Source organism: Drosophila suzukii, chromosome 2L (assembly GCF_043229965.1).
Source record: "Drosophila suzukii chromosome 2L, CBGP_Dsuzu_IsoJpt1.0, whole genome shotgun sequence".
Taxonomy (NCBI): domain Eukaryota; kingdom Metazoa; phylum Arthropoda; class Insecta; order Diptera; family Drosophilidae; genus Drosophila; species Drosophila suzukii.
In genome coordinates, this window is record NC_092080.1 from 7,696,094 (window position 1) to 7,719,532 (window position 23,439).

General features: G+C 38.6%; 4 protein-coding genes across 4 annotated transcripts; 3 read left to right on the top strand and 1 right to left on the bottom strand.

Moving 5' to 3' along the window:
• The first annotated feature begins 1,026 nt into the window (after positions 1-1,026).
• On the top strand, positions 1,027-11,964 carry LOC108021179 (uncharacterized). Its single transcript, XM_017089761.4, has 5 exons — positions 1,027-1,400; positions 8,440-8,889; positions 9,490-9,751; positions 10,176-10,468; positions 10,540-11,964. The coding sequence occupies exons 1-5, from the start codon at positions 1,202-1,204 to the stop codon at positions 10,662-10,664; spliced, it is 1,329 nt and encodes a 442-aa protein (XP_016945250.3). The 5' UTR covers positions 1,027-1,201; the 3' UTR covers positions 10,665-11,964.
• A 2,613-nt stretch (positions 11,965-14,577) lies between these two features.
• Positions 14,578-19,827, top strand: MFS3 (major facilitator superfamily transporter 3). The gene is made up of 4 exons (XM_017070466.4): positions 14,578-14,808; positions 17,386-18,402; positions 18,876-19,162; positions 19,222-19,827. Exons 1-4 carry the CDS (start codon positions 14,769-14,771, stop codon positions 19,402-19,404), a joined length of 1,527 nt encoding a protein of 508 aa, XP_016925955.3. The 5' UTR covers positions 14,578-14,768; the 3' UTR covers positions 19,405-19,827.
• Positions 19,828-20,408: 581 nt separating this feature from the next.
• On the top strand, positions 20,409-22,014 carry l(2)10685 (5-methylcytosine rRNA methyltransferase l(2)10685). The gene has a single exon (XM_017069494.4). It carries the CDS (start codon positions 20,446-20,448, stop codon positions 21,955-21,957), a length of 1,512 nt encoding a protein of 503 aa, XP_016924983.3. The 5' UTR covers positions 20,409-20,445; the 3' UTR covers positions 21,958-22,014.
• A 76-nt stretch (positions 22,015-22,090) lies between these two features.
• Tfb4 (transcription factor B4) lies at positions 22,091-23,389 on the bottom strand. Its single transcript, XM_017069504.4, has 5 exons — positions 23,271-23,389; positions 23,032-23,212; positions 22,782-22,977; positions 22,300-22,718; positions 22,091-22,236 (listed from the first exon to the last, which is right to left on the bottom strand). The coding sequence occupies exons 1-5, from the start codon at positions 23,302-23,304 to the stop codon at positions 22,164-22,166; spliced, it is 903 nt and encodes a 300-aa protein (XP_016924993.3). The 5' UTR covers positions 23,305-23,389; the 3' UTR covers positions 22,091-22,163.
• Between the last annotated feature and the right edge of the window lie 50 nt (positions 23,390-23,439).

Genomic DNA, 23,439 nt, shown 5'->3' on the forward strand with positions numbered 1-23,439 from the left:
AAGGCAGTTCATAGAATAGAAATGAAATATAAATTTTGTTACATGGTGTCATTGCCTTTATATTTTAAGTTATACAGAAGTTCTGTAGCTGGGATCGAATTATTGTTTGTATATAATCAAATTACACAGGCACTCAGTTTTCTTACAAATATATTATATGTATATTATATGTATATGTAAAACATAAGGCCTGAGTCATATTTAACAGCCATTAAATATGGATTCGGGATCACTAAAACTATTTTTTACTTATCATAATAACAAATCTTGATTACAAATGTTTAAGTATAGCAGTTTAGCTGATAAACTAAATTTATACATTTTAAAGATCTTCAAAGCTGTTTATCTTCTACATAAAAATTATACATTTTAAATATTTCAGAAGGTATTTGAACTGATTTAATGGGTTGATCATTTTACCAAAGGAACGCCAAATGGAGTCTGACTCGTTTCGATGAGTATATTACATTTTCCGGGTTGCACTGTTTTATAAAACGTTACTCCGAATTCAGGTTTTCTCTCAAAGGAAATTATTTCCTAATGTAAACTTGTAATTGCCCAACAAAGTATTAACTTTACATATTTAACACCATAGAATAATACAGCAAATCAAATGATTTTTTAATTATACTTAGTTTAATAAATAACTCTTTAATAAAAGAAAGTTATATTGTAAATCATATCATATAACTTATAAAAAGTACTTTCCTTACTTAATGACCAGTGTCATAGGGGCACATCTAACACCATAGCAGCACACAGATATCACCAGGTAGTAACGCAGCTCTTTGCAGATTCCGCGCAGGCGTAGTGGCGGATTACCGAGCTGCCTGGCCAGGGAACTACGTAAGCAGGCTCCTCTGAGGTCTGCGATTCTTTATCAATGAGAGTGACGTAGGTTGTGTGCAGACTGGGCGGGAATGGGGTGGGTGGATGGTGGTGGACATGGGTGGAACTGGGTCTGCAAACCAACGGCCAACGCCACGGAATCGGGGCCAGTACGTTAAAAACTGTTGCACTGCGTCGCTGGGACGTCAGTTCATTCAGAACAGTCGTAGTGCGAAGACCACTGGCAGAGCAAGAAGAACATTCCGACCAGCAGTCGAAGTCGACCTCCCACCTCCAGACAGTTCCGTATCCATATCCTATTTGGGACACAGTTTAGTAGTGAAAAGACACCAAAGTAAAAAGATCCGTAAATATGAAACACAACTCGATGCCCAGGAGCAGTTTGCTGGTAATCCCGGCACTGATCCTGTGCCTCAGCCCGCTGATCTGGGCTGTGCCCGCCTCCGTTCTTGCCCAGGACACGGAGCTCTCCACCAGCGCCAGTCATAGATTCCAGCAGCAGCAGCAACAGCAGCAGCTGGAGCAGCAGCAACAGCAACAGCCGGCAGCAGGTGAGTGTTAAAGTTCAGTTCATGTGCTTCAGCAGCTACGCCCCATGGCCGCCCACTCGCGCCTCTGTTTAATGCTAAAGGTCATTGGGAAATTTCGAGTTTTCTTCTTTTTCGGAAAACTCTCGCCCCCAGGCGAAATCTGCGTGGGTGGCCTGCTGATTTTTCGGAGGGTACCGAATATCCGCTCGAGTGGCTCCATCTCGGTGCTCATCTCATTTAGCATTTTCCATTTCCCATTTACCGTTTGCCGTTTTCGCCAGGAAATTGCGTAGGTGTTTTGCGCCAGGACGACAGCTGTCGCCTTCTTAAGCGACGTTGCTGTCTTGTCCTGTACCCCCTAAAATCCCCCGTCCTTCCGGTTTGCACGATTTCACAAATTTCCATCCTGCGGTTGTTGTTCTTACACTGGCTTAGTGAATCATTACTTTCCGTACACGGCAAAAAAAATGGGCTAGCAATGAAGCGAAAACAATCTTAACATAGTAAGAAAAAAGGGAAGGTGACAACATATTTAAATATTTCAACCCAGATATAATCCTTTTACTTAATGTTTGTACATACTGTGCTTTTACTTTATTTATTAAAATCAATTTTTTAATGAAATTCGTAAGTAAAAAGGGAAGGTGACAACATATTTAAATATTTCAACCTAGATATAATCCTTTTATATAATAAGAATACATTTTTTTATGAAATTCGTAAGTAAAAAGGGAAGGTGACAACATATTTAAATATTTCAACCTAGATATAATCCTTTTATATAATAAGAATACATTTTTTTATGAAATTCGTAAGAAAAAGGGAAGGTGACCACATATTTTAATACTTCAACCCAGATATAATCCTTTTATATACTGTTTGTACATACTGTCCCTTTACTTTATTTATTAAAATCAATTTTTTATAATGTAACTCGCACTTAACCGTTAAATCCCCAAAAAGTATGCAATAAAAGTATGCAAATATTTTAGTTCTTAAGCCTTTGATAATATTTGAATTTTGATACTCGTATATATTTTGATATAATATATTTTTTGATACAGTATCAATACATTTTGATTAAATATACTGACTAATGCCATATATTGCAAATGAAATCAGTCCGTCACATTAATTAATGCAAAATAACTGAAATATTTTAAAACCTTTTACAATTTAGCTTTAATACAACACAAAGAAGTTGAATTATTGGCTTTAATTGAATAAAACTTAATTTATTTAAAATACATACATATTAAAAAGTGTTAGAAATCAACGTTTTCACCAAACAAACACATTTTCCATATGGGACAAAACTAATTGGTTTTTCAAGTGTTTTTAAAACCGAAAGCGGACATTTCTCGCAGTGCACTTACACTGTACATACGTGTACGTGGCTAAGAGCTCACCAACACAAGCATGTTGGAACCTACAGCGCAGTTAAACATCGCGTAGGCGTTCGCCACACAAAATGGCGGCCAGCCTCCACACATACGTGTGCAGCAAATATATGTAACCAGTGGGTGTGTGTGTGTGTTTGCCCCTGTAAAAGTGTGCGTACGTGCGCGCGATTTCATTTCTATTTTTAGAAAGCAAGTTAGGCGAAAGTTTTCAGCCCCTTCTGCGCTTTTAGCATTTTCTGCTTGCCTAGCTCCTTTCGCCTAGCATCGCCATTCAACATTCACCACATCTTGGGAGAAAGTGCCAGCCACCCACCGCCCACCGCCCACTTTTACCGCAGCATTGAGCCTTTAAGTAGGCAGCCTGCTCAAGCTGTTAAGCCCTTTCGATCCCAACTCCCTCCATACATACACAATCGAATGCAACACGTTCGTTAGCGGCCCAAACCGCAGAAAGTAAGGCCAAAATAACAGCGGGGCTTTGGTCAAATGTCAATCGCCTAAAGCCAACGGCAGCCGCATCAAAATGTCAAAAGCAGGATCCCCACAAAAAATGGAGAAATTAAATTGGGGTGGACATTTTGTAGCAAAAGCTAAAAATTTAAGTCTTATTTAAACTTATGGAAAAGTTATGGCTATAGAAACCAAATGATATATATGACAAACATTGACCTTAAGCGATCATTAACGAGGGTGTCACTAAAATCTCTTCAGGCGAAATTCGAAGGAAATGTACGTAAGCATCAATACCAGTTTTCGCCGAATTTCGACCGAAGGGAGTTCTGTGACACGCCCATAAGTGACCTTAATCCTTTTAAAGGTTGTCGCTGAAATCGCTATAGGTTTAAGATTATTTCATAACAACGCCTACAAGTATGCCTCGAAATATTTTATAAAGGTAGCTTGACTATTTATGCATCTTTTTAAGTTGTTAAAAATACCTGTTGAGTTTTTAATGGCAAAAGTACATATTTTTAAAATATCTATTATAGTATATTGAACAATAGAAAAATACTTTCTTTGAAGGAAAAAATTGTGTTTATTAATTATAATATCCATTAGTTTGCATAGTCTCCAACGGAAAACTCTGATAGAGATCCAAGAACAAAGTGCAACATCACACTAAGGACTTGATCATCTTTCCGAAGTTTAACGGTCTGGCGGCACTATAATTCCCAACCAGTTACGGCGCAGCTTGCATGGTACACTTCGATAGGTGACCAAGAAAGTGATTTCACTGCTGATAATTGTAGTTGAGTAATACATGAAACATGTAAGTTCAGTGAATCCCTTTCGCTTCTTTTTGTGTGTTTTCATAATGTCGAGATTTAGACTTCTTGAAGTATAAGCCGGAATGACCTGTAGTTTGGCAAACACTTTTCTCTAATTAAAAAGGGTCATTTAAAAAGACAATCTTCGTAATTATTTTAAGTCCTTAAAAAATCTCCAGGGATATAAATGATTGGCTGAAGGTCCTGAGTTGTTCTTACATTATAAGAACACTTTCGGCCAACATTTAAATCGGTCCCCGTCACACTTTTCTAAGTATACTTCGAAGTAATTGTCCCTGAAGAGAGCACTAATAGAATTCGCCCCCACAACACTTTGCCCTAAATAGATTTATTAAGTCCCCCGCCTGGTTGGTGGTCGAAGGACCCTCCCCATCTGGTTTATTAAATTACATATGACAGCTTAATGACAAAGGCAAACAGACACAGCCTTCAAGTGTCCAGCTGTTGGGACTCTTGACACTCTTTAAAAATGTAAAGTGAAAACAGGGTCCACCCTAGCGATGAAAATTACGCACCAACAGCGTTGGCAATCAAGTGTGGACATTAAATATTTATAAAAGCGATGGCTATTGGCCGTTGCTGTCACCCGTCCACATCATCGACTTGATTATGAAATATTCAGGGAAGGATCTTGGAGCTTAATTCCATTTCAATCCCCAGAAACCACAGGCTCCCAATGCGTTTCAGAAAATTTTTCCATATGCTGCGGTTATTAAGTTATTTCTGTTTGCTGAGGGGTAGAGAAATAAAAAGAAAAACGCCCAAGGACTTAGCCATGGCGTTAATTGTGTTCCTGAACATGTCGTGTTGTCTGTGGTGGCCCGACTTTTCGAACAGCTGCTGGCTAAGGGCCACCCTAATGGGGAGGGTGGGGGAAATGCCACCCACACCAACCACACCACCCACCAACACCCCCTAATCTCTGCGCATGTATGGGTGTGTGCGGGGCGCAAACAACTTGTTGATACTTTTACAGTTCAGTGAACACTCTCTTGCGGGGAAAAATAAAAAAAAAACAATGTCGAGGACGACGTCAGCAGACGTCAGAGCCTGGCAGTTTTTTTTTTATTATTTATTTATTTATACAAGTACCAAAGTGCCACCCATTTCCATTCCACCCAAAAGTGATGGACATACGAGAGCAGGACATTTGCCACACATATAAACATATTTAACGGCAATGGCGTGGGTGGAATAAAGGCGAAACACGAGCATTGTTGGCACTAAATGACTTGAATTCTTGGAATCATTTAGCCAGAAGGTTTCGGGTATTCTCGGCTGACCCAGGGACCCTGGGGCATTGCGAACTGGGTTACATGTAATCCATAAATTGTGTTGTCGCCTTAAAGTATGTACATTTTCACAACTCAGCTAGAATTTCAGTGAAAGGTGCGTTTTGCTTCTTGGAAGGTACTCATATTTCAAGGCAACATTTTAGTCATCGCTTTGAAACTAAAGATATGACTAAGAGCTTGAAAAAGGTATCTTAAAGTATGACTTTCATCCTTTCATTATTTTAGTCATCGCTTTGAAACTTAAGATATGACTAAAAACTTGGAAAAGGTGTCTAAAAGTATGACTTTTAATCCTTTATCCCTAATTGTTAAGAACTAAATATATATTATTGCTCTCTGTCTGAAGGCACAAACTTTAAGTTTTTGCAATACTTTTCGATCGGTGTATTACTGCTGTTTCGAACCATCGCAGTATACCTGCGCGCTTCGTCACTAAGCGGACTGCCGTCCACAGCGATGGAGCTTTGATATCCGATTATTGAGAACACAGCTATCATTTATAGTGTGGAGTGGGGATGATAGCTAAATAGCTATGATTTATACGACCCCAATCATTAATGTGTGATTAGCTTGTGGCAATTGAAAGGGCATGTGTGGTATATAAATGGTTATCAGGAAATGGTGTTCCATAAACTGACATGCGGCTTGGATCAAGTGGTGAAAGAAAATTTCGTAATATTTATTATATTTCCATTTTAGTTATATTATATATGTCATTGATAATACGCTTGTTAAATACGTCAAAGTAAAACGCCTTTCACGGGTTTTTAGTAAATTGTACCTAACATAAGAAGTAAACTTTTAAAAAGTCTACATAAGGGGCCTTTAGACTGAGTATTCTTTCATACCAAGTTTTTAAAAATTTCAATTGCTTTTAGTTTTAAAGAACAATTGTGTTCTTGCACCCAGAAAAAAAAGTGGACTATAATTTGCTAGCCATGGCTATACATGGCCTTTAAAAATGTGCCCCCAAATATTTTGTAGAACTAAATGGACTTAAAATGGAATTAAGTTCATATACTGTTCATGACTGTTGAATGGCCCTAATCTGATTTGAAGTCTATTTAGTTCTTAAATATATATGAAAGGCACATTTTTAAATGCATTTATAGCCATGTTTAGGCATTTTAAGTGCATTAATCCTCAAATTAAAGTCAATGAACTAAAATCAAGAACATTTTTTTTCTTCTAAAACCCGTGTCGAATGATAATTTGTTAAAATCCGATGCACCTTCTAAAAGCTATTCCAAAACAAGATTTACGAAGTTCTCAAAATGAAATCCAGGTCATTTGGAAGAAAATCAAAGAAATCAAATTTGGAAGGCTTTTTAAATTATAGCAAAAAGTTTTTTCACAGTTTTTTGCTATTTTCCTCAAGTCGGTTCGAACGATTTGTTTTAGAATTTCAAACTATATAGCTCTTGTGATTCCTTAAATTTTGATCTTTAACGCATTTTTTTTTACATATAAATAAATCCTACTGGTCATAATAATAAGTACATAGGACCTAGGTCATTGGTATCGTGCTCATTTTATAACTCATAGCTCGATATTTACTGAGGGCAGGTCTTCTAAATTTTTTTATATTTTTAAAGATTTTTGTGCTGAAAAACATTTAAATAAACAAAGAAATGATTCAGAAAACAAATACCTTAAAAATATTAAAATATTTCAAGACCTGCCCTCAGCAATTATTAAGTTACCTTAGGAATCGAAGACGAAACCCACATATGTACTTATTATTTTGACCAGTAGTAGATCTTAAAAATATGATAAAATACCAAATGATAAAATTCTACCTACTAAAGCCAGTAGCTTTAAGCTAAAGGCACATGCTGTTTACCATATTTAATATTTCGTTCTTATTTGAATGTGAACTTAAACGGAATATTTCTTATTCTTTACAAAATGCAAGTTTGTTACCGTCTTTATCGGGGGTTTCACTGAAAAATCTTCAAGTGAATTTCGGGGGAAAATTATATCGATGCTAACGTAAATTTCCCCCGAACTACGTACAATTTGTACAACATATTTTTGGTCGGCAAAAATCCCCATACTGAACCCTCCTCGAGGGTGCCGACTGGTAATGACGCTACAGTACCTAATTTTAGGTGGCGATCAGCTAAGACTAGGGGTCACAACCGTGTGCTCTGGTTTTTTCAATAGCCAAGCCGCATGGTGACGACTCCTAGTCATGGTATTGGGGTACTTTTTACATTCGAAAAAATATACACACTATCTAAAGTTTATTCATTCGGCATGCCACATCAGAAAATGTCCGTGGGTAGATAGTATAGTTATTTTATCGAATCTAAAATTTTTCGTCACTAAAGTTGATATCAGAACTTTTGTGCGTTAAAAGTGCGATCGTCACTATTTTTTTACCTCGTTAAGGGGATTTTTTTGCTTGACAGAGATAAGCCATAGAAAAAACCCCCTAGTAATTATGGGTATTCCTATATATATATTTTTTCGCGGAACCTTGCCAAATGTTAAAACAAAATCCGCTTGTGGGGAGTTTAATGAGTTTTTTCTGTCACGTACCAGGTGGCTGCTCGATCTATACTCGGGATTGGATTTGGAGTTGGAAAACCCGCTCATGTGTTAACTATAACTTAATTGGCGTCAGCCAGTGCTTGATTATTACTATCAAACGATGCAAGATATTAAAAACCAGGCCAATTAGCGGAACCCCTTTTCAATTCGTTGCCATCCGAGCAAAATGATTAGGATTATTTTATGACCGGGACCCAACTGCACGGGTTGTCCTTGGGGATTACATTGGCTGTATGTATACACATATATAAACATAAATATAAGCCCGGCTGTCAGGGCGCTAAAAGCAATTACCTCAGACCGAGAAATATGCTCGAGTGTATAAAACAATTATGGTACTCGTTTGGTGGACGACGGCTAATTGGTTTTGCGGTCACTTGGCCGCGGGGGTTGCGAATTTATTGAATCAGCCCGGGGAAATGGGAAATGGAATATTGTAGTGCCCCAGAGCGGGCAATGGAAAATTTCAATTCCAATTTGTGTTACCCAGCCGCTCTTTGCTTCGATTCTCCATTAGCGAAACGCTCCGAGGAGGCGACTGCAAATGCCGTACCCTCGGCGGACAAGAAGTCGAGTCCGGAAATTGTGCCCGCTTCCTTTAGCAATGCTCCCTCGGCCCGGAACAATCCCATTCCGATCTCCTCCAGCCAGGCGCAACAGGTGCCATCCGGCATCTATGCCCTGCCCTCCAACGATGAGATCCTGGCCGCCGTGGCAGCTGCCGCCCAGAATAGCCAACAGCAGCTGCAGGAGGAGCCAACTGCCTTGGAGGAGGCGGTGGCCAGCTCCACGATGCGCAAGCGGGGCATCAACTACGAGTACAACCCGTACTCGCCGCTGGCCTCCAGCGACTACAACAGCGATGTGCCGAGTGGCGTTTGGTCGGATGACTACGAGGCCGCCGTTCCAGTCAGCTATGGCGAACGGGACCTCCAGGAAATCGATGACTACGTTCCGGAGCGAAGAGGTGGGTTTAACTTAATTATAGGTACTTTAAACACACACAGAGAATATTCAGACGTTATTATCTGAGTTGAAAATGTTCTTAAAATTTAAAAGACGATTTTGAAATTAAAAAATGCTTACATTTTGCTTGAATTAAGTTTAATTGGCGGTATTTACATTGCATTTCTCAACAAATATACTCAAATTAACTTTTCTTTTCTCAATATTTAGTTTTAATATTGAGGACATTAATAACAAAATAAACTTACGCGGTTTTAAGAACGAATGTTCTCAATTCAAGAACATTTTTCTCTGTTCGAACTCTTACATTTACAAATAAATGCATCTCTATTTAAAAAAATTTTATTTTTTACACATTTTTGATAAGAAATATTGATTTTCTAAGTATTAGTTTTCATTCTTATATACCAACTTTTATTGTCGCTTTGAAATTTGTTAGTCTATCCCCACTATGTTCCGCAATTGCCTTACAACGTTTTTCTAGCTATTTCTTTTTAATAGTCTTTGTCTTCTTAAAGGAAAATTCTCTTCCATCAATTTAATACATTACTTATTTCTGAAAAAAGAATAACATATTTATGATATAATATCAAATGTTTAGTGGGTGGATCGAGTGCGCGAAACAAGGCCTACGATAACCTGCAGAATCTTCTGAATGCCGAGGCCTATCTGGAGAGCATTCCCCTCTCGGTTCCACTGACCTATGCCAACCGGAACTACAACTTGGATGACCGGAACAAGCGCGGCATCTACTACAACTTGGGCAGCACTGGTGGAAATGGTGCGAGTGGCCTTTCAAGTGGAAGTGGCTATAATAGCGAAAATATTAACCTCAACAAATATCGACGCTTTAATGATATGCGGTAAGTTAAATATTATAAGAAAAATAAAAAAGCAACTTACTAAAAATATGTTATAAAATATAATATATTAAAAATATGTTAAAAGCATGGTCAACACTACGTATGAGTAATATTAAAAATATGTTAAAAGCATGGTCAACACTACGTAAGAGTAATATTTTTTAGAAACTACGGTGCTGAAAGAAAAAGATTATGTATTCCTCAAATTTGTACACTCTGTCAATTGCTTATACAAAACCTAAACTAACAATACACAAATATTCAAGTAGAATTATTACTTTATTAAAGGGAAACAAGTTAAAAATGTTTAAAATTCGAACAACTTTATACAATGTACTTGTTTAAAGTAAAAAACTATTGCCAAAAAGGAATCATACTTATTTACTTTATTTTGTTTTTTTTTCTTTGTTTTCTTTATTTTTAGACTGAAACGCGATACCCAGTTGAACCCCGCTGATATGTTGGCCCTGGTCGCCTTGGTGGAGGCCGGAGAACGGGCGCGCAAGGAGAGCGATGTGGAGAACACCCAAGCGGTGCCCATGATCGCCTCCGATGCCGACCTGGACTATGTTCCGGCGGGCAGTTGGATGGATGTGCCCGTACAGGCGCAACCCCCTCTGGTGGACTACTACGGATTGGACAACCAGAATCAGAACCAGGTGATGCCCAAGTACGAGTACGTGCCGCGCCAGCACAAGTACAATGGAGTCAATAGCCGTAAGTTTGGATCCATATCATAACTTATAACAAACCGCATTATATTTCAAATTTGTATAATATATCCCTAGGTTTTGGTTCCTCAAAACAGCGTTATATGGTGGCCAAGAAGAAGCGTTCGGTTAGCCAAAGTCAGTTCATGAACGAACCCGTGGCCGAACGTGGATCCAGCTATAATGGCGAGAAGTACTTCTAAAGATCCCAACGCATCGATAGTCTACATATATAGTATTTAATGATGGCCACAGGCCCCACAAAGAGTATTTCTCGTTTTTTTGAACATTGAACATGACATAATCCAAAACAAAAAACACAATGAAACCCAAAAAAAAATAACAAATTTCCAATTCAATTATCGTAATGAGATAGTGTCAAGGTCAACTCGTGTGCAATTTTTGTGTAGAATTTCAATTTTAAACCAACTAACAAGAATTAAATTATTGTTATATGCATATGAACATTAATATATATATTGTATGTCAAGAACATAATCAAATCAATGTTTTAAGGAGGCCGAAAAGGGTTCGGCGATTTTGCCCACGAAATCTATCTTTAGCCTAACCGAAATGGAACTAAACCGAATCTATGCCACTTAATCCCTGTAAGAAATCGATGTCTATGGCAACTAAATGTACAATTACTGAAATTCAGAGAAACCGCAACTATCTGTATCTACTTGTGTAATACTTATCGAACTAGAGGCTTCCCGACTAGTACAAAAAAATGAGTGGAAAACGTTCAAATATATAAACATATACAAATATATCGATGGCAACAAATCGCCAAAATCGGCTAGTTATCAACTTTAATCGAGCTCAGAAGCGACAATGGTCCTCTTAATTGCTTTAATTTAAAACTAAAAAATTTATAAAGCCACCTCATTGGGAACTACACTTTTATATAGACACGCGCCGACTTGGGGACAAAACGATCTGACAATGGATGAGAATTTTAATCGTATATACCTAATGAATATCCGCAGCTAAATATATGGTAAAATATATATAACTATATGTATACAATATGCAAATTTATTTGTCGAAATTAAAAAGTGGCTCAGGAGCATAAATATTTTAAATATTTTATGCCGTCGACGGAGAGGCGTATCTTTAATTTGAATGAAATTGTCTGACTGTTTTTTGGTAATAATCAAATATACATACATATTGTACTATGGAATATGATAAAAAATAAATTATATTACTTATACAAAGATACACATGATGGAGGAGTATTTAAAATGCATTAATAACGTATATGTGTGTGTGTATACAATACAATACAGAACAAATATATATACATAAATGAACACTCAATTAACTATAATATTATATATTTTCCCTTACACTTTTTGGGTCCCTGAATATTTGGCCTTTAATTTACGCCTTAAGTTCTTAGCGCGAGCTTAATTTGAAAATATATTTATTTACAAGCAACTGATTTACGATTAAATAAAATACGTCTTTGGTTTGAAAACCAATGAAAAACTTGATAAATGGGGGTTTTACAAAGGAAGGGGTTTAGTTCAATGACCTGGAAACCGAATTGCTGTTGTCAAAGGCAGATATTTGAATAAAATGGGAAATTAGAAGCATTTCTCCCAGCCATTTCAATGGGGAATCAAATCATCGAAATGTGTCAATTTGGCGCTTACAAGAATCATCATCAGTTACAATTAGACGAATTCAAATTCGTTTTTTCAGCTGCGCAGCAACAGCTTCTCAATGAAAAAATCATAAAAATCGTTTTCTTTTTTCTTAAAGACGAAACAATTTGAAAGGAAAAGTTATATAATTGAAAATTGGGAGACAATTCAATGAAAGCCAATTAACCACTAGACACATTGAGTGGAAAAAGGGGGTCTCTTTTGGTCTTTCAAACGAAGTGTGTGCCAAAAATTAAATAAACACCAATTGGCACACGCACACGCATTGACATCAATCGGAATTCAGATGGGTTTCATCATCAGTACCCCCAGTACTTTGTACTTCTTTAATGTTCCATACAAATCCCAATGACACAAATGCATATTCACCGGAGAACCCAGGGAACCAAGCAGCCATGAAGTCTCTATTGTGACCATTTGGAAATGGAAAACAAAGTTCTGGCCCGGACGCTTGATGAGGTCCAACTTTATGCCAACAGACCCCAACAGGCCCTTGTCAGCCATAAACAATACCATATATACCATAAACAGTAAGGCAAATAAACAAAACACTGTGAATAACGTAGATGAGGTCCAGATACTTAAATGCATTTGAACTAGTATTCAGCTTTTTATCTAATTGGAAGGGGATCGATGGGAAGTCGTTGTTATTATAATGACTTTGAGTTACCCTTTCGTTTCTCTATTCAGCTTTAACCCTATTTATAAGGTAGTAATTCAGTGAAATATCGATTATATTATTTTCTATTTTCATATAATAACCTAATCAAAATGCACAAAATTCTATTTTAATCACAACTTTTGCCTGGGAACACAGATTTAATTGGATTGCTAGGTCATATCTTATCAAAAAGCATCGGTTACTCGTCCGTTGCAGACTGAAAGCAGAATACATTAAACCACCCCGACTGAAACCCAAATTGTTACCATATGGCAAAGGAAAACTAAGTAAATACAAACAACAGGGAAAATGGCAAAAAAGCGGGCATTAATATGTATGGAGTGTAATACACATAACGAGTCCAAGAGCATTGGAGCCTGAAGCTGGAGGAATGGTGGGGTAGTCACTGGATGCGGGTTTGAATGGGAACTGGAGGGACATTTGCATATCTCATCAGCAAATGAGCAATGACCAGAAAGAAAAACCTGGTAGAGAATGAGGCAAGGAAAAGTCTTTAAGGGCTCTTAAATCGAACAAGTAAAGGTAAACCCAATAAAGTACATATAAATAAAAATAACTAATAGACCTCAATCTATGAGGCATATTAAATATCATTTGTTTTAGCTATTCCCCCCACGGGTATCACGATTTCGCACCTTTTATCATAAGATCAATCTGTTGGAAAACTTATATCGTAAGATTGGCGTTAATTAACTACTCAAATAAGAGAATGTATAAAAATTAAGAAGGTAACGCTATAATAAAAAAATGTTTGATACATTTGGTTGGACTTTCATGATAGCCTATTAGGTCTATATGGGCTACCAAATTTATACTAATTTTATGCACGCGTTTTGCATGTTTAACAACTGCCTTATATGCTGACTGCTTCGGTTTATCCACCTGTAGACAAAATTATATTTTTGTGGTTTCGTTTTTGAGTTGAGGAAGGCTAGTTTATTGACAAGGCTTATATAATTATAAAAAATGTAAATAAAGATCAGATTTTTATTAATATTTGTAATGCTAATTTTTATGAACGTCATTCGTTTAAATAATTATTTGGTTTTTACATTTTTAAATTGCTAATTAAAAAAAATAAACAAATATTTATTGTTTTTATTTAACTTTTAATAGTGTTCTAGATACGTTATATAGTAAACTTAAAAGCTCATCACATTTCTGAATAAATATTAGATAATTCAAAACACCCCTTTTTCGTAACCCCACAAAAGTGATCAAAATTAAATTAAAATTCAGCAGGGATGGCTCATAAATTAAAAGCTTAAATTGTTATTTCCCTTTCATTCATGAAGTATTTCGAAATTGGCCTAAACACGGGGATAGACCATTGGTATGCTGGCCAAGTCAAATGCGTGGGCGCATTTGTAAAAGCCAACTTAGCAGTGACCGCAACCCAGCGGGGATACGAACCAAAAGTATCTAAAAGTAACGATGCAATAGAATGAAAAGCAAATGAAATTTACCAAGGGGAGTGGTGTTTGTTATATGAGGCATACGACTTTGAGGCCTATGGAGGGGGTATAACGTTAAGATGTCGGGCAGTATGACAAACCATTTCCGAACCCCAACTAAGCACGAAGCCAAAGATACGCGCCAAACGACAGGCAAACCACTTGGGACTAGAGAACAAGATCCCAAAACTCGAGACCCACCACCACTACATGGTCCCAAAAACCAAAAACACAGATACACACGTACACCAAGGCGAAACGAGAATTTTTTTTTGGGGACGACGCACAAAATCAAAGAGTATTCCAGCTAGCCGCTTCAGTTGATGAGCAACTTTCGAAGGCATCGCACGTGAATTTCGTCAACGGATTCGGTTTCGATTTCGATTGCGTTATTTCGGTTCGGAGGCGTGAGAATATATCTCAATCTGTTTAAATAAAATATTAACATTCCCGGGTCGCCGGCTGCAGTAAGGAATACATATATTAGAAATCTCCAAGATGCCGGACGAAGTGCCCGCCAAAGGCAGCATATTGGGCAGTAAGTGTTATGGATTGTATGTAAATCGGAACCATCTGTTTCGAGATTGCATTCGTGGACTGCATCAGCCGGTGATGATGCACAAGTGCAACAAGTGGGTGGGAAAAAGACTTTTTGGCAAGGCCAAGAACAATGTTCAAGATACAACTTTGACCTCCAAAAACCGGCACAAAGGTCGTTCGTGTGCGTGAGTTCCAGAAATCTTCCTTATTGCGTGTGTATTTGTGCGTGGGGCATATCCTTTATGTTTTTAGGTTGCTGTGGCTTTTTTTAGATTTCCGCCCACGCCACGAGGCATATTTTATTTTTTTTGGGCGTTTTTATGCCCAGGGACTGATGTCCGGACAAGGTCAATTGGAAGTCATAGATATAAACAATATTGACATACAAATATATAGCCAATTTGTATACGTACCGAAAACAAACGCGACATTCTTGAAATTCGTCTACCTATCCCAACAAAAACTGCGAAAGTTTGCCAAGCTTTTGAATGTGGTAAATAATAGTGTTTACTTTAATCAAACGTTGCGAAAAATTTTATGCCACATTTGTTTGAGTTTTGTGATAAAAGCAAAACGAACCCAAAGAGGTTATTTTTAGAGCTTTTTTATGATATCGACTGAAATTGTTTGATTCAGTGTCTTATCAAAATTTTTACTGCTCACATTTTATATATTTCAATAGGATATTTGATATTTCGTCAAATACTTATGAAATGTTGTTTGAGTTTTATGATAAAAGCAATACGAACCCAAAGAGTTTATTTTTAGACCTTTTTTATGATATCGACTGAAATTGTTTAATTCAGTGACTTATCAAATGTTCACTGCTCACATTTTATATATTTCAATAGGATATTTGATGTTTCGTCAAATGCTTATGAAATTTTGAATCACTTATTTATTAGAATAGTGTGTCACAAACAGAGATGAAACCAAGTTTTTTTATTAGCTCTAATCAAATATTATTATTATAAAATATTACAAATAATTTTAAGCAGGTAATAGTCATCTTTAAAATATCGACATATTTCATTACAAAGGTTTTGCCAAAAACTCATTAAAATGGTAATACATTCTTAAAATTATATTCAAGGATGATGAATTTGTTAAAAAAATAACGTAAATAAACAATTTTAAAACATTTCAAACCATTCCGTAGATGCCAATCGATTTTGTTAAATGGAGAAATTATTTTAGCACTTTATAGATTACCCTAAGTACTTGAGCTTTACCTTCACGCCCATCCTAATCAAACAAGCAAATAAGTCTAGAGAAATTTATGAATACTTACCAACTGAAAGGTATTGGTGCTTTTCAGCATTTAACCCCAAGGCAAATAAAGATTAAGTAATGAAGTATTAAGAAAAAAACGACCAATGAAAGAAGGATACTCTTCGGAGAAATGTAAAAGGGGATAAATTACAAGTTTCCTATAATATTAAAATCAAAAAAGTCGTATTATTAATATTTAAATCAAACACATTTTTTTTATGGAACCAAATTATATATTTAAATCAAATATGCCTCGTCTGAAAAGATTTCAAAGAATAGGGTATATCTCAAGACATTGAGAATATAATAATCCCGGCCATTAGCAAATATAAATAATCGTGTTGCCAGCTCGGAAGGCCCATTTCTGACAGCCATGAAAGTGAAATTGAAAACAAAGACCACAAATTTATACCCCTCGTTATCGCAACGTGCGCTCATAATTGCCAGACATGATTGCCCCCTTTCCGATTTGAAAAGGGTGTGGATTATAATCGGTCAGCTATCGATGCGCGTGCGATACTGACCCTACCCAACTGCCAGTAATCAGTGGCCGGTTCTATGCAAAACTCGTGGGTCACCAGGTGATTGGGTTCGAAGCACCCAAGTGGTGTCATGTCATGTCCCTAAAAATACTTTAATGGTTATGTTTCTTCGTATAGCCTTCACTGTCTTTAGATATTTCTCTTTACTTCTAGGGGTTCGGGAAGTAGTAGCAAAACAAAACTAGAACTAATTCCTTAATTTGCTTAAATGGTATTATTTAGCATACCATATCAATGCTAATTGAAACTCGTCGGGAAGCAATTGAATTGGCCAATACGAATATCGCTGGCATTAATCAAATTGACTTTCCCCACACTACAGAGTGAAATATCTTTTAATTGCTTGCGGAATACTGCTTTTTTAATATATTGAAATAGATTGTTATAAACTATATGTTTCTGTATTTAAAATACCTTCAAAATTGATAAGTCAATTATATTATTAAATATTTAAAAAATAGCTAAATACCTAAAAATAATATCTTTAAGATCTCATACCTCTTTATACTTTTAAATTTAAAGACAATTTTTCTTTTCTATGGATAAAATAGATCCAAAACAGTTAGTTATAAAAAGTTTGAATTATAGGATTAAAATAACTTGTTTTTCATATTTAAAAAAAAAGATAATGAAATGTTCAATATTAGGTCATTATAAACTCATCCCGTTATCAACTAAATCAAGAACTTGGTGGGGAGCATATTCAGTTTATTTAATCTTCATTTACTATATTATTAAAAGATCCTTTTTTCCGTTTCCAGAACTTGTGCCCGCCCGCTATGTGTTGGCTATCCTGGGCTCCATCGGCATGGCCATTGTCTACGGACTCAAGGTGAATCTTAGCGTAGCAATGGTGGCTATGCTAAATCACGACGCCATCAAGGCAAACGGTCTTAGTGGTGGACATGGAGGTGACAGCACGACCCTCTCGAATGTTTCCCTGGTGGAGGAATGCCACCCGCCAGGAAATGACGAGGCTGTCAATAAGACAGTTGAGCAAGGACCCTTCGTGTGGAGCGAACCTCTGCAGGGAACCCTGTTGAGTTGCTATTTCTGGGGCTACTTCGTCTCACAGATTCCCCTTGCCCACGTGGCCGAGAACTTCTCCGCCAAATGGGTGATGCTCTTCTCGGTGGCCATCAATGTGGTGTGCACACTATTGACCCCAGCGTTTACTAAATTGCATTACGGCGGCTTGATCCTGATGCGAGTCCTTGAAGGCGTCGGTGGAGGAGCCTCTTTCCCGGCCATGCACGTGATGATCGCCGCCTGGGCTCCGCCCACCGAGCGCATGGTCATGTCCACCATCATCTATGTGGGCACATCGGCGGGCACTGCGCTCTCCATCCTTATGGCCGGAATTATATCCTCCAAATTGAACTGGGAATCGGTGTTCTATATAATGGGTGGTCTCAGCTGCATCTGGATGATACTGTGGATCATCTTGGTCCAGGACAATGCCAACAAGCAGCGCTTTATCAGCCCTGAGGAGCGGCAAATGATCAACAGTTCGCTGGGCACTGAGACGAAGTCGGAGCATCATCCTGCAGTTCCATGGGCCAAGGTCTTCAAGTCCGTTCCCTTCTGGGCCATCCTGATCGCCCACACGTGCAGCAACTTCGGCTGGTACATGTTCCTCATCGAAATCCCATTCTACATGAAGCAGGTGCTCAAGTTCAACGTGGCCAGCAATGCGGCACTCAGTGCATTGCCCTACTTCCCCATGATCATCTTCAGTATTTGCCTAGGAAAGCTTTTGGACAGTCTGCAGGCTAAGGGTGAGTTAATATGATAAGTATAAGGGTATCATAACAATAATATAAGTAATAGGATCGTATTTCCAGTTTTTCTAACTCAAAAATGAAACGTTTGCTTTTTGAGTTCAAACAATAATTATATTTTGTATAATCCAAACTTTTATTCATTATGTTGTTGACCAACCATTTGAAATTATCAAAATATTAAACTTGAAACGAATTTAATAAATTTGTGAATATTTAGATTTGCTTTCTTTCAAAATTAATAAATTTAAAAATTAAAAGTTAAAATAAAGAATTGCAAAACATACAAATTTCTTAGAAACATGTCATAGAACATATTATATCATAGAGGATATGTTTTTAAGAATTGGAAAATGTTTTTTCTGGAACACTCCAAACTGGTTCTGTCACCATTTAATAGAATATATCATATCATATCGTAAAAAAAAACCAATTACATATATTTATATGGACTTTCTTACAAATTCCAGGTAAAATCAGCACCACCGTTGCTCGCAAGACGGCCACCTCCATTTGCACCCTGATCCCTGGAGTTTGCCTGCTGGTTCTCTGCTACATTGGATGCCGTCACTATGAGGCTGTGACCGTCATGTCGGTAGGCATTGTGGCCATGGGTTCCATGTTCTCCGGCTTCCTGTCCAATCACATCGATATTGCCCCGAACTTCGCTGGTACTCTGGTGGCTCTGACCAACACGGCAGCCACTTTACCTGGTATCATAGTGCCTCTTTTCGTGGGATTCGTCACAAAGGGAAATGTAAGTAAAAGCTAGCAATCTTAGTTTCTCCTTATCAATTGGTTTCTTGAACTTTCCAGCAAAACATTGGAGCCTGGCGCATCATCTTCGGAGTGACCATTGTCCTATTCGCCATAGAGTTCCTCGTGTTTGTGTTTTTGGGTTCTGGTAGCGAGCAATCGTGGAACAAGTCTGGATCCCCCAAGGATGTCGAGGCCAAGGATGAAAAGACTCCGTTAAAGGAGCTGCCCCAAAAGTCCTAAATCCCCAATCTCTTTATGATTACTCTGCCTAAATTACTCGAAGAATTGCTGCTAATTCAGATATCATTTGGACGAAGCAAACACCTAATGGAATGGTCGACTCTGGACTGTAAATACCAATTACAAACTATGCATTGTATGCGCGGAATAGGAAGCTCTTAAAAAATCGAATTTAAAAATGATCTACGGTTTTTCGTTATATTATATACTGTAAGAACACAGAAAAAACCGAATACGTTAAGATCATTTTGGAACCCGATTTTTATGCGTTCTCTCTTTAGAGTGTGCACTGTAATCTTTAGATCGCTGTAACCCTATAGCTAGTAGCCGTACACCATTACGGATAAACACTTCAGCCCGCCTAATGTACTTAACACTCTTGATTTCAAAAGTTGTCTACAAATAAAGCGATGTCTTAGTGGATGCAATGAGTTATTCTACTGTTTGGGAGGGGGAGAAAATGGGTTTCATCTTCAGTTTTGTTGGAAATGTCGGGTCAATAACCGCACTTTTAATTTTTGTTTTTATTTTTAGATCGAACAATATGAGCATTTGAGCAATACAAAAACTTACAATTTCATAAAATTCTAGGAATTTGTTTACGGATTTGTAATAAGATGTTTATTCCAAACTGAATTTTGATATTGAAAGTTCATTACCTCAAGCCTTGATCCCGAATGAGAAGGGGAGTTTTAGCCATATAAATAAAGTTAAAATTAGGTAAAGACACGAATATTATATATATGTATATATATATTTAATATATAATAAAACATTTTTGGGTTGGTCTATTAATTTAAAAAAGAGTGAATGTATAATAAATCATTCTGTACTTTATTAAATTAACTTTATTTTGGTAAAAGCAAAGCATTTTAAGTAAATTATAGGATAGTTTTCTTTTTATAAATGGAATCTTCTCATCACTTTTTAAATTCCGATTATCGTAACCGCCAAAAGTCCAGCCGTACATCTATCGATATGCCTGAAGAAACATATGATTTCATGTAATCATTTCGCCGGTTTCAACGAAGTTTGTATAAAATGTTAAAGGTACGCAGCATATTTCTGCTGCCGAGAAGGTGGAAAAGCGGGGCCAAGAAGCGATGGAATGTCCTGCAGAACAAGAAGAACAACTGCGACCGTGCGTTGGATAACTTTGATGATTTCTACGGAAGTGTTTACGGCAGCCGGTGGAAGAACATGCGGGCGGCGCTCCTCACGAGGCACAAGTACATTGCCATGGTCAACAATTTCGGGGACACGGAGCAGACATGCAGCATGCTGGAGACAGATGGAGCCATCAACATGAAGTCCTTGATTAACCTGGCACAGGATCGCCTGAAGGACAGCGAGGAACAGATGCCGGAACAGGGGAAATCCCGTCATGAAATCGAAGGAAAACTGGATGCACTGCTGCGAAAGCAGCAAGAACGCGAAGTGGCCTCCATTTACCCGAGTCCAGGAGAAGATGGTTCATCCAATCCACTGCCACTTGAACTGAAGTTTGACAACATACAGGAAGAACAGCCGGAGGAAATCCATAATCCATTCAAGCAGAGCTTGACCAAGGCATTGGAGGAGGATGTTAAGCTGGACGAGCATCGCCTGGTGGATCCACAGTTCGGCACTGGCGGACTATATGAATACATGCCCGCCCACAGCATCAAGGGCATGGAAGATTGGGTGGCCGAGTCGGAGCACTACAAGTACTATCAAACGAGCGCAGATTTTCCACTCACCATCGAACCGGAGGCATCGTTTCACTACCCCGAGCACCTCTCACTGTACACCTACGAAATGGGCAACTGCTCTGACTTTAAGGGACCTAAAAAGTGCTTGACCGGTGTCCTCTCGCACTTCATGATGGATGGTGCCTCAACTTTGCCACCTCTTTTCCTGCAGGTGAAGCCCGGGGAGCGGGTGCTTGATGCCTGTGCCTCTCCTGGCGGCAAATCCCTGCTGCTGCTTCAGACCCTGCACCTGGATCAGCTCGTCTGCAACGACATCCAAGAATCCCGCATAAACAAGCTGCGCAAGGTGATGCAGGAGTACTTGTTCGACTACAAGGAGCGCTGGGCGGGCAAGCGGCTCATCTTCAGCCAAAGCGATGCCCGCTATATAGATCAGTATGATCAGTTCGACAAGATTCTGGTAGATGTGCCATGCACCACGGATCGCCACTCGCTCAACGAACAGGACAACAATATCTTCAAGCCAACGCGCATCAAGGAGCGACTGCGGATTCCAGAGCTCCAGGCAGGCATCCTGGCCAACTGCCTACGTTTGTTGCGACCAGGCGGAAGCCTGGTTTACTCCACCTGCTCGCTGTCGCCCATTCAGAATGATGGTGTAGTCCACATGGCATTGCAGAAGGTCTTCACCGAGTTCGGCATCACAGCAACCATCAAGGATCTAAGTCAGCACACGACCCTCTTTAGCGATATTTTTAAGTTTGAGCACCCAAAGGGACTTAAGTATGGACAAATGGTGGTGCCCTACCTGCCGGCCAACTTTGGACCCATGTATTTCAGCAAAATAACCAGAAGTGTGTGATCGATTGATTGAAGAGAATCAATATAGATGAAGCTTTACAAAAATTGTAACATTGGAGTGAAGGTGGTTTAGAATTGGTAATGTAGAGTATAACCAAGGAAAAGCTACATATTTCCTTAAAAAAATTCAACCGTTTACAAATTAAAAAGTACCTTTATATTTAACATACTGTTCCCTTTGACCTACAGCTTTTCGTACTGCTGGAATTACATTTGTTTGTCGGTTTTCTTTTTCTTCTTAGCTTTAATTGGCAAAGGTCCTGGATTCTTGAAAATTGTGCTGCAAAGGAAATATAGCAATTATAAGTACGAATCCTGTCAATTAAGTAACCGCCATACTTACTGGCAAGTGGTGCAAATTGGACTGTATTTGCAGAACACCGACAGGCAGACTGAGCATACATAGCCAATGTCGATGAGCTCACGATGGCAGAAACAGGAGGCTCGATAGTCGACCTTGGGCGGTGGTGGCAAGACCAACTTGTGGCGGATCTGCGGGGCTGGTAGGAAGACCCACAAGAGGTACTGCAGCAGGCCATCCAATTGGGTGACCTTCAGGAACTGGCCGGAGGTAATATCACAGCCTTGCTGGAGCAAACTCAGTGTCTTGTCCAGTGCGCAGGTATCGATCACAATGCCCAGTTTTTGGGCGGTAAAGAAGACATTCATGAAGGTCATGTACTGGGAAGCGCACTCATTGCTGCCGGTCAAGACCAGGATGCGGGAGTGCATCTTTACACCCGGTGCCACATTCCGTTGGAGCTGTAATGGAGAATTTCCGGGTAAATATTGTATTTAAAAGGTGATCCTCTGCGGTTTCCTTACCCTGGATATGTAGCACAGTGCCATGGACATACTGCCAGCCAGGAGACTCTCGCAAGGAGCACTGAGACGAGGGGCGTTCATCAGAATGCTGCCCAGCTGCTGTTTCACCGTCTTCTCCACCAGACTGAAGGCTTCATATTGTCCATCCACTTGGCGTAATTCCACTTGTCGCCTGGGCAGAGGATACAGGAAATTTCTGGAAAGGATTGAAACTTAGACAAAGCTCATATCGTGTGAATTCCCCACTTACGTAGCATGATGGGAGCAGGATAACACAGCCAGTTTGTTCTGGGCCTTTTGCATGAGGTGCGCATTTCCGAAGGCAATCACCGCCTCCAGGATTTGGGTGAGGTTCTGTGGGTTCTGGCGAACGATGTGCTGCGAGGGATTCGTGTCCAGCACGATCACCAATAGGTCGATGCATGACTCAGCTGCAATTTGAACCCATAAGCAATTGTATTCACGCTTTTATTTGGCTTAAAGACGAACCTTCCTTGCTAGCTGCTGCTTGATCCGCTTCCATTTTCGCCGGCAATGTTATCGATAGAGATGCGCAACAGTCGATGCTTACAGTAGGGTGCCTCGAAATATTTATTTATTTTTAATTTGTATGGTGTTAATATTTGTATCTAAGAGAATGGAACTTTTACATTTAAGA